We start from the raw sequence: 13,255 nt of genomic DNA on the forward strand, positions 1-13,255 counted from the left end.
TCGGTGGTGTCGGCGACGAGCTTGTCTATCCCGCTCGCCTCGTTGGTCTTGGAGGTATGAGAAGGGGCGGAACGAGCCGGCGCCGTGAGAGGGGCGTGGCCTCCTCGGCAGGGGGCGTGGCCCCCCGCGGCTCAGACTCGTAGCGACGCGGGTTCGAGTCCCGCGTTGGGCGAGTCGAAATTTTTTTTTTTTTTTTAATTTTTATTTTTTCTACTTTTTTACCCCAATTCTGCCGCTTTTTACCGCCCCGCCGGGCCGTTCCCGCCCAGGAGCCCCCTGGGACCCCCCCAACCCCGGTGCCCGCCGCCGCGTTGCGGCCGCACCCGCGTAGCCCGGCGAGGCCCAATCCTTACAACGGCGTTTCTGTAGTGTAGTGGTTATCACGTTCGCCTCACACGCGAAAGGTCCCCGGTTCGAAACCGGGCAGAAACAGTTAAAAATTTTTTTTTTTTTTTTCCTTTTTCCCCTTTTTTTGGGTGTTTTTTTTTCCCTGCCCAGCCCGGCTGCGCGACCGAAGCGTGTGAAGGAGGGAAAACGGCTTCGAGTGACGGTGGAAGGGGGAAAATCCCGCATTGGGGACCGTTCCTCTGACACGCCCCCAGGTCCCGGGGTCCCCCCCGGGGGTCCCGTTACCGGCCGCGGGGCTCCCGGTGGCCCCTTGTGGCTAGTGGGGGGGTTCCCTTGCAGCCGCCCGGCTAGCTCAGTCGGTAGAGCATGAGACTCTTAATCTCAGGGTCGTGGGTTCGAGCCCCACGTTGGGCGCTTTCGATTTTTTTTTTTTTTTTTACACCCCCTAAAAAAAAAAAAATCCCATCCCGCGCCCCCCCAAAAAAAAGGCTCCTGAAAGCGCCGGACTCCCCCCAACGCGAAGCAAAGGGGCTGGTTTTGTGGGAGGAAGGGTAAGAAAAGATTTGGAACTGGTGGCTACAAGAATCCCAGCCCTCGGCGCATCGCTTCTCCTTTAAATAAAGTTTTAATCACAGCCCCTTTCCCGTCATTTTTCCTTTATTTCACTTATCACGCCCCTTCTCCCTTCATTTTTCCTTTAAATAAAGTTTTAATCACAGCCATTTTCCCTTTATTTTCCCTTTATTTCAGATTTTATCACAGCCCTTCCACCTTTTTTTCCTTTACATCATTTTCCATCACGGCCCTTCTACCGTCATTTTTTCTTTAAATAAAATTTTAACTACACCCCTTTTCCCATCATTTTCCCTTTATTTCACTTATCACACCCCTTCTTCCATCATTTTCCTTTAAATAAAGTTTTAATCACAGCCATTTTCCCTTTATTTTCCCTTTATTTCAGGTTTTATCACAGCTCTTCCACCTTTTTTTCCTTTACATCATTTTCCATCACGGCCCTTCTACCGTCATTTTTCCTTTAAAGTTTTAACTCCAACCCTTCTACCGTCATTTTTCCTTTATTTAACGTTTTCATCACAGCCCTTTTGCCCTTATTTTTCATTTATTTCAGGTTTTATCACAGCCCTTCCACCTTTTTTCTTTACGTAAGTTTTCCCCATGGCCCTTCCACCCTTTTTCCTTCCCCACGGCCCTTTCCCCACCATTTCCCTTCACACCAATTTTGATCAGAGCCCTTTTTCCCCTCATTTTTTCCCTTTATATAAATTTTCCAAGCCCGATTCCCATCACACGGGGAACCGGGGCCCCATCTCAGCCCATTTCTTAATCCCTTTTTGAAGCAGAAAATCCTGCAGCGCAAATTCCCCTCGCTGCCGCTTTTTTTTTTTTTTTCCCCTACATTCATTTCCTTGGTTGTTTTTTGGGGGATTTTTTGGCTTTCTTTTTTTGTTGTTTTTTTTTTTTCTTCATCTTCCTCTTCGGTTTTCAGACCTATTTTCTTTTTTAACTCGTAATTTAGAGAAGAAAGAGCTCACGTCAATGCGCAAAGTCAACGCCCGAGGAAAGCAAGAGCAGGCGCTATAAAAATCTGCAATTCTGGAGAGACCCCAAAGCCCTTGAACTGAGGCCGAATGGAAAAGGATGTTTTATTTTATTTTATTTTCAGCCTTCGTGAAAAGGGCTTGCTGAGATCTTAGAGGTACTTCATCTGTAGGTACTGACCAGTCCCAGGTAAAATAACCACAGGCTAGGGAGCGAAATTACAGCCGCAACGGAGGAAAAAAAATAAAAAATAAAAAAAAATCAGCATATTCTCAGCTGAATTAGGGGTTTGGAAATCATCTGGAGTTAGCGGTGATAAGCCACGGGGTCAGAGAGGTGGCCTCCTCAGTGGCGGGGAAACTGCTGGAATAAAAGGTCAAATTTGCTCGTCCTGAAAAAGGGAGGAAGGAGGGAGAACGCGGTGAATTTAGACCGGTCAACGCGGCTTCGTTTCCTGCAACGTGCCGGAAAAAAAATAGCTAAGCCGTTCGTCACCCCAAAAAAATACCGGTGTGTTGAGTTCGTTCCCTCGTGGGGAGGAGGGAAAAAAAAAAAACAAACCGGAGATTTTTAAATCTGGATGAACCGGGATTTTGAAAGGGGATTCGCTGATAACTCAACGGTCGAAACCCGGCGTCCGGCCGGGCGGGTTCGCCGAGGGCTGGGCTGGGCATAAACCCGTCGTGAGCTTGGGGTTAGTTAATCTTTCCCCAAAGCTTTGGCTTTTGGATTGTTGGAGTCGCAAGGGCGGGGTTGGGATCCGCGCTCGCATCTCCCTGCTGTCGGAGGACGCGGATCCCAGGCCCGAACACGCAGGCGGGAATATTTTTGGTGTGGAAAAAGCCTTTCTGAGGGTGGAAAAATACCCGTTGCTGGAGGAGAACACGTAGGTAAGAGCATCCCAACCCAAAATCCTTTCAGGATGGGGCCTGACGTCGAGGCAGGGAATGACCTCCGTGACCCTCTGAGGACGCCGTCTGAAGCACTTCTCTCTCTTTTTTTTTTTTTTTTTTTTTTTTTCCTTGCTGCGTGATTCATTTCCTCTGTCGAGTCACTTCTGGCAGCTGGGGAGCTGCAGGCGTCCGGCCTGGCCCGAGCTGCAGAGGTGGCCACGAAGAAAGCAAAGCTTGGATTACTCATTTGCAACTAAACCAGCGACGGAGCACGTAGGGAGGAAGGAAGGAGGTAAAAGGGTTGCTCGGCCCCGGCTCAAAATTAAAATATACGCCGAGCTGATTCAGCCTGGGCAGGGTTTAGACCCACAGATCCCTTAAGCTGGGTTTATTCCTGGTCCTGGTGGTTACGTGGGAGCATCCTGCTCTCCTGCGGGCTGGGATCAGCCTAAATGAGCTCTGTGGGACGGAGTTTGGGTCTCGCCAATCAACCCCACGGCTCTTCCTCCAGCTGGGCTGAAAAAAAAAAAAAAAAAAAAGAAAAGGAAGGAAGAAAGGTTGGTTTTGGTTTTGTTTTGGTTTTTTTTCTTGTTTTTCCTGTGATTTTGTGTTTTGGCTGCACGGAGATGCTGGCAAAGGGGCAGGGAGAGAGCGGGGCCATCCATCAGCTGCTGTGGCTGCTGAATGCTCCTCGCTGTCAACTCTTTTTTTTTTTTAATCTGGGACCCAGAGGTCACGGGTCAGGACGAGGAACTTCTCCTCCCGCTTCTCCCTTTAACAGCAAACTTCTGGAAGACCTTGAAACGCCTCCTGGAGTGACTCAGGTTTCAGAGGGGGGGGGTGTTGCAAAACTGCGTTCCGTGCAGAAAACAGCCTGAAATTCCCCCTTTCTCCGCCCCTCCTTCCTTTTACATCCTTGACTGAGGGCTGCCCTTTTCGAACAAGACCTCCCAGTTCAGATAGCGAAGGCCAATTGAGAAGGAAACTCCCAGCCGCTGCCGACAGATTTTTTTTTAAAAAAAAAAAAAAAAAGAAAAAAAAATTTCAATGAAACGAAAGTAATCGTGTCATTCTTCTTCAGCCATGGCCGAGTGCGACCCGCTGGAGAGTCTGCAGAAAGAAGCATCTTGCTCCATCTGCCTCGATTATTTCAGCGACCCCGTGTCCATCAATTGTGGCCACAGCTTCTGCCGCGACTGCATCACGCGGTGCTCGGGAAAATCCGACCGGAGGTTCGCCTGCCCTCAATGCCGAGGAATCGCCCAGAAAAAAAAATTTAGACCGAACCGGGAGCTGAGGAACCTGGCGGAGATCGCCAAGAGGCTGAGCTCGTGGGGAGGGTCCGCGGCCGCCACGGGCGGCCTCTGCCCGAAGCATCAGGAACCCCTCAAGCTCTTCTGCCGGGAGGACGGGGAGGCCATCTGCGTGGTGTGCGACCGCTCCCACGCTCACCGCGCTCACACCGTCGCTCCCATCGAAGAAGCCGCCCAGGAGTGTAAAGTAAGGGAGCGCGGGGCTTTGCTCTAAAGTTTTGGGGATTTGCCTTGGTTGGGCGTCGTTGGTTTTTTTTTTTCTTTGGTCCATCTGAGGTTGACGTTTGCCGGCCAGGACCTTCTCCACCTTCCCAAGGATTTGGGATGTAGGAAGTTGGGGAGTTTGGGGGGTTTTTGGTCCATCTGAGGTTGACGTTTGCCGGCCAGGACCTTCTCCACCTTCCCAAGGATTTGGGATGTAGGAAGTTGGGGGGTTTGGGGGGGTTTTTGGTCCATCCAACCTGAGGTTTGCTGGCCAGGGCCTTCTCCACCTTCCCAAGGGTAGGGGGAAGGATTTCCTGTAGGATTTGGGATGTAGTAAGTTGGGGGCGGGGTTGAGGGGGGTTTTTTGGTCCATCTGAGGCTGAGGTTTGCTGGCCAGGGGCTTCTCCGCCTTCCCAAGGATTTGGGGAAGAATTTCCCGTAGGATTTCCCAAGATTTGGGATGTAGTAGGTTGGGGTTTTTTTGAGGGAGTTTTTGGGTCCATCTGAGGCTGAGTTCCGCCAGCCAGGGGCTCCTCCACCTTCCCAAGGGCACGGGGAAGGATCTCCCAAGATTTGGGGTGTAGTAGGTTGGGCTGAGCTGGTAGATCATCTACCTGGGGTTGTTTCTGCCTCGGGTCCAGCCCTGCCTGGGTGTGATGCTGCCACCCCGGTCTGCGGGCGCCCAGAGGCACGGTGAGGGGCACGGCTCGAGGTGGGGGGCGAGCGGAGCCTTCAGGGTGCTGGGTCAGAGCCGTCCCACCAGCAAAAGCCGCTCTTGGGGTTGACCCGCAGCCAACATCAGTGATTAAATCCTGATTTTCACCGCGACGGCCGAAGCGGGATTTCAACTTGAGCTTCTCGGGGCGACGGCGTCAGCCTGGAGCCCAAATAAAGCTGTTTGCTGTCACCCCTCGTCGGGGACCACAAAGGAAGCTGAGGCCAGTAGCTCATCAAAAATATGCAAATTAGCAGAGCTGGACCCCGCCTTCGCTCACTTGTGCACAGGCACGGCCCTCGGTGCTGATTTTTGTGCAAGAATTGGGTTGGAAATCCCAGAGGAGTCGTCCTTCCCGCTGTAAATCTCTGCCTGAAGGAATTTCTTTCTTTTTATCTCAGGATAATGCCGGGAGGTATTTTTAATTCCCTTGAGGGTGGATGGGGTCAGGAGGAGGAGGAGGAGGAGGAGGAGGAGGAGGAGGATTCTGGGTGTTTTTGCGGAGGAAGTTTGGTGACATTTCATCCTGCCCGCAGGGGAAGAAATGACTGGGAACGGAGAGGTGAAAGGTCACGCTGTGAGCATGAAACAAGATATAGTGGGGGGGAGAAGTAGTGAGGGAGAAAATTAGCTGGGGAAAAAAAAAAAAGAAAAAAAAAAAAAAAGACGGGGGGAGTCAGGCCGCAAACATCCGTCGGTGTTTGCCAGGGGAAGGTCTTAAGTGTTAAAAAACGGGCACGAGGCCGCAGCGTTAAATGTCGCCTCGATTTGAGTCTCCACCCGCCGGAGGCTTCGTAGAAAAGGGTGAAGAGGGGCAACGGAAGGAGGAATATTTAAATCTCTCCGAGTCCTGGTGGTCTCATGCGCGAGCACGTCAGGAATGAGCTGGGAGCAGCACTGAAGCCGTGCATCATCCCCCCTCCCTTAACAACTTGCAGATTTTAATATTGTGATTTTTTTTTTTTTAATTTTTAAAAATTTTTTTTCATGCGCAGGAGCAAATCCAGAGCAAACTGAAGAGCCTCAACGACGAAAGGGAAAGGCTCCAAGGATTAAAACTGACTGGGGAGAAGAGGAGCCAGAAGTATCTGGTAGGTCCTCGCTGACGGTTTAAGGGGTGGGCTGGGGGGGGTCTCCCGTAGGTCTGAGCTGGTGGCGATGGGTCAAAACGTGGTGGTGGGGGGGGGTTCTTGGGTCCAACTTGGACCCTGATGGGGCTTTTCTGCTGTGAGGGTGGTGCCTCCCGTGGCAGCCGCGTCCCCCTCGGAGAAGGCGCCGCCCCGGGTGCTTCCACCACCTCCCAAGCCTTGTTTTGGGCTACCAGAGGTTTTGGGGATGACTTTGGAGCTCTGAAGAAATGAGAGCTGGAGATTTCCTCAAAAGCAGAAGCCGAAAGCCCGGCAGATGCGTGGTGGTGGTGGGTGAAGCAGAGGCAGGCAAAGGTTTTGCTGCTAAATAAAGCAGAAACGGAAGGAAAAACGCCCCGAACGTGCTGCCGGTTGCTCTGGCCTGGATTCGGTCCCGTCCCATCCACCTGCCGCCCTCGACGCCAACAACCGGGAGTTCTGGGGGGGTGGCGGGTGCCAGGGACCGTTTTCCAACGTTCCCCGCAGGACCCCGCCACATCCAAACCCTCCTCCCGCCCCCGATGTTCCCAAACTTTATCCCGGCAAGGATCTGTCCCGTCAAACGGAAGCCTGCGCGTGACACCCGGTCTTCTCCAGGCGGTGGGAAAAAACGTGAAGCAGCAACCACCCGCCTCTTTTTTGAGCTGGAAAATAAAAACAAGCCCTTCGACAGGCCGGGGTGTGTTTTATCCCACCTCGGGGCATCACATAAAGCTCAAACGGGACCCAGAGCTACGTGCTATGGACTTAGGCTGGCCTCAGGGCCAAAAACCGGTCCTAACTCCTCTTTTATTTAACCAGGTTCCGTAGGTTTCTGAATTTATTTTTTTTTTTCTGGTCTCATCCCTCCCCGTCTGTTCCTTGCAGCAGCAGGCAAGAGCCGAGAGGTGGAAAATCATGTCGGTGTTCAAGCAGCTGCACCAGTTCCAGGACGAGCAGGAGCGTCTCCTCCTGCTGTGGCTGGAGGACGTGGAGAAGGAGATAGTCCAGAGCCAGGCGGAGAACGACAAGAAGGTCTCCGAGGAAATCTCCCACCTGGGCGACCTCATCCAGGAGCTGGAAGGGACCAACCCGCAGCCGGAAAATAAATCCCTGCAGGTGAGAGCGAGGAGCCGGGCAAGGGAGTTCGAAAGGCCCCGAACGTGCCGCTGGGGTGATGCTCTCCCCCCGCATCTCCCCCGTCTCTTCGCCTTGACGTTTTGAGTGGGTTTAGACGCTCGTTTCCAGAAGCTGTAGCTGACATCAACGACTTTGCGCTGCGTCGTACCCAACCCACAAAGCGAGGGACCCCAGAATTAATATTTTGGGAAGCGTCCCAACCCCGGGGCAAAGCAAAAGGGAGATCGAGGCACATCTTGCGTGACATAATAATCAATTAATCCTGGCTTAAACCCAGGGTGAGGCTGCCCAGCGTAGGACCACACTTCCCCTTCCCAAGAGACGATGCCGGGCAGGTGGTTGGAAGTGGGTGTGATATTCCACCAGCTGCGTTTGAGGGTTTCTTCTAGCCAGGGACCGGATCAAAGGGACCAACTGGGCCTCTGGATGAGCACAAGAGGTCCCTGACCTTGCTCTCTGCTGGGCACAATCTAAACTGGGCGGAGCGTCCTCGAGAGCAACAGCTGAGGGAGATAAGAGATAGAAACGGGCCTGAAGACGGCTCAGAGTTTAATTCCCGTCTTCTCTCTCCTTTAGGATGCCAGGAGTGCCTTGACCAGGTACGTGGCTCTCCCTTTCTGGAGGGATTGGTTGTCCCCAGCACAATGTCACCAAGGGGACACGAACGGGGGGAGCGGGAGGGGGTGATCCTCCCCCCACACACACACACCCCTCCTCCGTTCAGCTGGAGGAAGCCAATATCCACCATCGAGAAAGTCCAGAGCGAGCGTGTCTCCCCCCACAGGGGCCACTGGTGTGCCCAGCAAGGTCTCAACCTGATGTTTGGGGAGAAATAAGCTTTTCCCGCAGCTTTTCTGAGCAGGGTTTCTACCCTCAGCAAGGAAAGAACACACACACACACACACAAAAATCTTCTCCTTCCAGGTGCGAAGCCAGGACTTTCCAGCAGCTGACAGAGAAGTTTCCCAGAGTGGAAAAGAGACTCAAGGATTTATCTCAGAAAAACATCGTTCTGAAGGAAGCCCTGAGGAAATTCAAAGGTACAAAGGAAGGGAGAAGCCGACTACCAGCTAAGGAATGCTACCGAGGAGTTACTCAACAACCCTCGGGGCTGGAGGTGGAGCAGGGGAGGGTGATCGGTGATCGTGTCCCCGGGTGTACTAGAGCAACCCTTTTGCTACACGAAGGAAATGAATCAAATTCTTGATTCCGCTCTTATTTAAACCAAAGAGGCCGTAGGTAACGTCCAACCGTCTGCACGGGAGTGGAAAGTCAACATATTGCAAAGTGACGGGGGAATGCACATAGATAAGGCCCGCCCGGAGGAGCTATTTTGAGACCGTTCTCCCCGTGTTCAGATAATTGTCCCCTTCCCTCCTCTGATCTCCAGCTGAGCGCAGCCAACATAATTTAAAAAAAAAAAAAAATCCTCGTAAGTCTGGTGATGTTGGGTTTGAAGGTTCATCTATCCATGAGCTGGACTTGTTCACTGGGCAGTTTTGTTTGTTTGTCGAGGGGAAAAAGCGCAACTCGTCGTGTTTCCCCGTTTCTAACACAATCCCTCTTCCTTGTTAAAAAAAAAAAAAAAAAAAAAAAAAATAATTAACAGCTCTTCTCTCCTCCTCTCTCCTTCCAGAGAGTCTCCCAGTTGAACTGGATGTGCAATGGGGTAAGTTGCAGGAGACTGGGGTGAAAAAAGGGGGCGCAAATACAGCAAAATTCACTTTCCTGGTGGGTTGCCTGGATGAATTTTGATCAGAATTAAAAACAGTACAAATCATTAGAGCCTTTAAATAGAATTCCGTGGCGTGTTTCATGGAGAAAACCTTTACTGAGCAGCTTCTGTTGGGCCAAGATTTCATCCCTGGGGAAAAAAAAAACCAACAAGGGGGTGTAAATGGAGAGAAATGTCCATCCCCTTCCCTCTGACGTGCTGGTTTTTTCTTCTCTCTTCTTTCCTTCCCGACAGCAAACGTGACTCTGGATCCAGACACGGCAAACCCCCACCTCGTCCTCTCCGAGGACCGGAGGAGCGTGAGGTGGGACGAAACGCCCCAGAATTTACCCAACAACCCCCAGAGATTTGATACCTACTGCTCCGTGTTGGGTTGCGAAGGCTTCACGGCGGGGAGGCACTACTGGGAAGCGCAGCTGGGGAGCAGGGGGTTTTGGGCTGTGGGGGTGGCCAGAGACTCGGCGTGGAGAAAGGGTTGGATTAACCTCGACCCTTCCCAGGGCATCTGGGCTGTTGGCATCTGCGGAGACCAGTTCCAAGCTTTCACCTCCTTCGAAACTGTCCAAGCTCTCCACGGGAGGCCGCGGATTATCCGGGTGTCTCTGGATTACGAGAAGGGACACGTGGCTTTTTTCGATGCCAATAACGAGACCTTGGCTTTTGCTTTCCCTCCGACTTCTTTCAACGGAGAGAAAATCCTGCCTTTCTTCTGGCTTTGGGAGTCCAGGATCCAGCTGGCTCCCTGAGACCGTGCGGGCAGCAAGATGGACACGACGTGGCTCTGGACAAACCTTTGGTTTGATCCAGGAAACCGTATGCTGGGACTCGACGGAGGGTGAAGAATAAAGTGGGAGCGGATGAGTCCCGGCGTCCGCTTCGAATCTCGTTCTTGGGTTTTTCCAAGAGCAGCAGATTGAGACGGGATCATCCGGGCAGACCTTGGGATCTTTGTTAACATTTGGGTACTCTTTAAGATTTAACTAGGGAGCATCACCCCGGGATGAGCGGGAAAGTGAAGTCTGTAATTTGTGCGACTGTCCCCGCGACACCGATTTCATGGCTTTTAGTCCTTCTACTCCCTCTCCCATCCTTCCCAATTTTTCCTCACCGTGACTCTCGGCGATGATGTTCCCGCGAGGCTGAAGAAGCTGGTTCTGCCTCCTGCTTTCATTGCTGGAAAGGAAACGTGGATAACCCCTGAATTAAGTGTAATATCTGCTATTTTCCCCCCGGGACCTCTTCCGAGCCAAAAATATTTCAAGGCTTTTTGTTGTTGAACCTTGTGGATTTCAGCTGCTTTTCTCAGGGTGGTGGGGTAGGAGAAATCGAAGGTTGGAGGAATAAAGATTGAACAGAAGGAGTTTGAGCAGTGCCTACGCTCGGGTCAGGAAGCTTAGTAAGCAGCCTTAGATAAATATTTATACACAAAATGTCCCTCATTAAAGTGTTTTTCTATATTTCAAGGGCTGTTTTCTCTTTCTTGTTAAACTGGTGCCGTGGCACCACCAGCCTGGCAAAATCTTGGTGGCTTTGTTGCCCTCTCTTGACCCGTTTCTTGTAAAGCTCAACTGAAAACTTAACAAAAGATCTTTTTTTTTTTTTTTTTTTTTTTTTTGCTTCATCACAGCTGTGATGGGAGGGAAAAGCGACGCCTCTTCCTGCTTACACGCCTGAAATCCACCTCGACCGGCAACCGGTTTGAAAGGCAACAGCAAACGAATGGTGCTGGAGAGAAGGGACAACACTTTTTGGAAGTAGAGGCGTTTAAAAAGCAGGAAAAGGGAGGAAAAACATCAGTCCAGACTCTCAGCTGGGTCGCTGCGGGTCAGAGAAACCTGCTGGGACCTTGCGAGGCCTCGAGGAGAGGCACCAGGAATCCCCACGAGCATCCTTGATCCACAGCAGGGTGTTGACCTGATGTCCCACCTTAACCCAAGCTGGGATGTCCCGGTGGGGGGGTCAGGAGTGGCAGAAATTTCTCCTGGCAGCCAGGAAGGCCCCTTCCCTGCGGTGAATTGTACATTTGAACCCTTCAGGTCACCCAAGAGATGTTAGAACCCTCCCCAAAAGCTCTGCAGATCCTGTCCTGAAGGGCGCTGAGGTCTTGGCCAAGGTCCTGTCGCTCCTGGTATGTCAGAAGAGTTTTCAGCCCGTGGTTGTCTCCCCCTGCAGCGGTGCCACAACCTCTCTTAGGGGCTTGTAGGGTGTGAAACTCCTGAGTCACCAAACCCACAGGTCTCCCCCGATTCCAAGAGGCGGAAAAATATCTGGATTTTTTTTAGCTTTCGAGATGGAAATAATCCCAGCGCCTTCAGAAAAGGGTGAAAATGGGACCGGCATCTCCAGCTCTTTCTCCTCAGCTGCCCAACTGCTCCTCCCCAGCACCACCAGAGCCATAATAAGTGAATTTAGCCCTCAAAGTTCTGCAAGAAAGGGGCCGGGTCATGGTTTAACCAACGGCTTAGGATCAGGAAAAGAAATCTTTCTCCTTCCTGCTCCTTCGAAAGCAAAACCGAGCTTGGCCGCTCTCATGGCAGCCGGGATGAAACCTCCTGCTCCATCTGCCTGGAATTTTTCCAGGACCTCGTGTCAACCCACTGCGGGCGGAGCTTGTGCCGGGTGTGAATCAATCTGGGAAGGACGAACCATCAACTTCTCCTGCCCCCAGTGCAGGGAGAACCGTGACCCAGCAGAACCTCGGCCCCAACGGGGCGTTGGCCAACATCCCTGAAGGAGCCAAGAGCTTGAAGCTACAACCACTCAAAGAGGTGAAAGGAGGGAAAAACTTCTAAAAGGAGCAGCGGGAAGCCCTGAAGCTCTTTTGTGAAGATGAATAAAGTCTCATTTTCCCCGTCAAAGGGGCACCGCAACCATTCCGTGGTTCCCATGGACGAGGCTGCCCAGGAGAACGAGGTGAGGGGTTTGGGGTTTATTTTTTTGTTTATTTTTGGCTCACAAAGGGCTGGAACTTCCTGGTGTTGCTGCTCCTGATGGGTGCTGATACCTGTTGGGCTGCGTGATCAACTACCTGTGGACTCACCCATCCTTATCTCTTGATACCAAATATCGAGGTGGTTTTACCCGCCCTGAGGTGGGCGTAGGAGCATCATGCTCTTGGGGACCAAGGGGTCACCTGTCCCAGGGGTCAGCCGTGAGGAGAGGCTTAGGGAGGAATAAGAATGATTTTCGCAGCGCCACAATCCCCACGTAACCTTTTAACCTCACGATTTGCAGCGTCGGGGGTTTACTGAGGGTTTGTTTAGCCGGCAGCTGTAAACGGTTCTTCTCCAGGATGAAGGTCCCTTATCAAGATCTGCTGAAGATCAGTAGGGAAAAAAAAAAAAAAAAAAAAAAAGACCCTCAGCCCTTCTCCTACCCCCACAGCTCCTGGAAATCTCCTTGACCTTGGTTAAAAAAACCCCAACAAACAAAAAAAAGGGCCCTCAGCCCTTCTCCTACCCCCACAGCTCCTTGAAATCTCGTTGACCTTGGTTTAAAAATAAAAAAAAAGAAACAAAAAAAAGACCCTCAGCCCTTCTCCTACCCCCACAGCTCCTTGAAATCTCGTTGACCTTGGTTTAAAAATAAAAAAAAAGAAACAAAAAAAAGACCCTCAGCCCTTCTCCTACCCCCACAGCTCCTGGAAATCTCCTTGACCTTGGTTTAAAAAACAAAAAAAAAAAAAACAAAAAAAAAAAAAGAAGGGGGAGGTTCACAGCCTCGAAACAGCTCCGGGTGTCACAAAACTTCCTCAACATTTACTCCAGGAGTAGTTGAGGGTTCCCCGATGTTTCGGCTGAGCACGGCACGTTCCGCAGTCCAATGGGTTTCGACCAACCACGACTGAATTTCCAGAGAGATTGACACCCTCCCCTCGCAGTCTTTACCCTCATCTCCTTGGGGTTTTTGTTTTGTTTTGTTTTGTTTTGTTTTTAATTTCGAAAAGCTTCACATCAATTACTAACAGCTGTCCTAAGACTAAGCTAAGAAAAAAAAAAAAAACCAAACCCAACTTTTCAAGCGAAGGGGCGGTTTCTCCCAGCCAATCCGCCTCGCTCAAGGCCAAATCATCCTCCTCCAGCCATCAAACGTGTCTTGCAGCAGACGCAGGTGCCGGACCCGTCTGTCTCCTGCCGCCGTGGACCAGCTCTGCCGGCCTGTTCGCAATCTCTGACCAGCCTGATCTAATTTTGCGTTGAGCTTTTTTTTTCTTTCCCCGTTTTCACACCCTCCCCCAAACG

At 51.5% G+C, this 13,255-nt stretch overlaps 2 protein-coding genes and 2 non-coding genes across 4 annotated transcripts in view; 3 read left to right on the forward strand and 1 right to left on the reverse strand.

Annotated features, from left to right (window-relative positions):
* Positions 1-13,255, reverse strand: part of LOC141972579 (uncharacterized) — a 710,276-nt gene that overhangs the window by 235,842 nt on the left and 461,179 nt on the right. The window lies entirely within an intron of this gene.
* TRNAV-CAC (transfer RNA valine (anticodon CAC)) lies at positions 360-432 on the forward strand. Its single transcript has one exon. It is a non-coding gene; the product is annotated as a tRNA-Val (tRNA).
* TRNAK-CUU (transfer RNA lysine (anticodon CUU)) lies at positions 690-762 on the forward strand. Its single transcript has one exon. It is a non-coding gene; the product is annotated as a tRNA-Lys (tRNA).
* LOC141972612 (E3 ubiquitin-protein ligase TRIM7-like) lies at positions 2,995-10,623 on the forward strand. The gene is made up of 8 exons (XM_074930532.1): positions 2,995-3,093; positions 3,883-4,301; positions 6,029-6,124; positions 7,028-7,258; positions 7,856-7,878; positions 8,204-8,319; positions 8,916-8,948; positions 9,249-10,623. The coding sequence occupies exons 2-8, from the start codon at positions 3,885-3,887 to the stop codon at positions 9,758-9,760; spliced, it is 1,428 nt and encodes a 475-aa protein (XP_074786633.1). The 5' UTR covers positions 2,995-3,093; positions 3,883-3,884; the 3' UTR covers positions 9,761-10,623.

The sequence above is a fragment of the Athene noctua genome, chromosome 34 (genome assembly GCF_965140245.1).
Source record: "Athene noctua chromosome 34, bAthNoc1.hap1.1, whole genome shotgun sequence".
NCBI lineage: Eukaryota > Metazoa > Chordata > Aves > Strigiformes > Strigidae > Athene > Athene noctua.

Bases quoted from the DNA above. Each gene is read 5' to 3' on its own strand.
- LOC141972612 (XM_074930532.1), top strand. From the start codon at position 3,885: ATGGCCGAGTGCGACCCGCTGGAGAGTCTGCAGAAAGAAGCATCTTGC. The intron at 4,302-6,028 runs GTAAGGGAGCGC...TTTCATGCGCAG, and splicing joins AAGCCGCCCAGGAGTGTAAA to GAGCAAATCCAGAGCAAACT. The intron at 6,125-7,027 runs GTAGGTCCTCGC...TGTTCCTTGCAG, and splicing joins AGAGGAGCCAGAAGTATCTG to CAGCAGGCAAGAGCCGAGAG.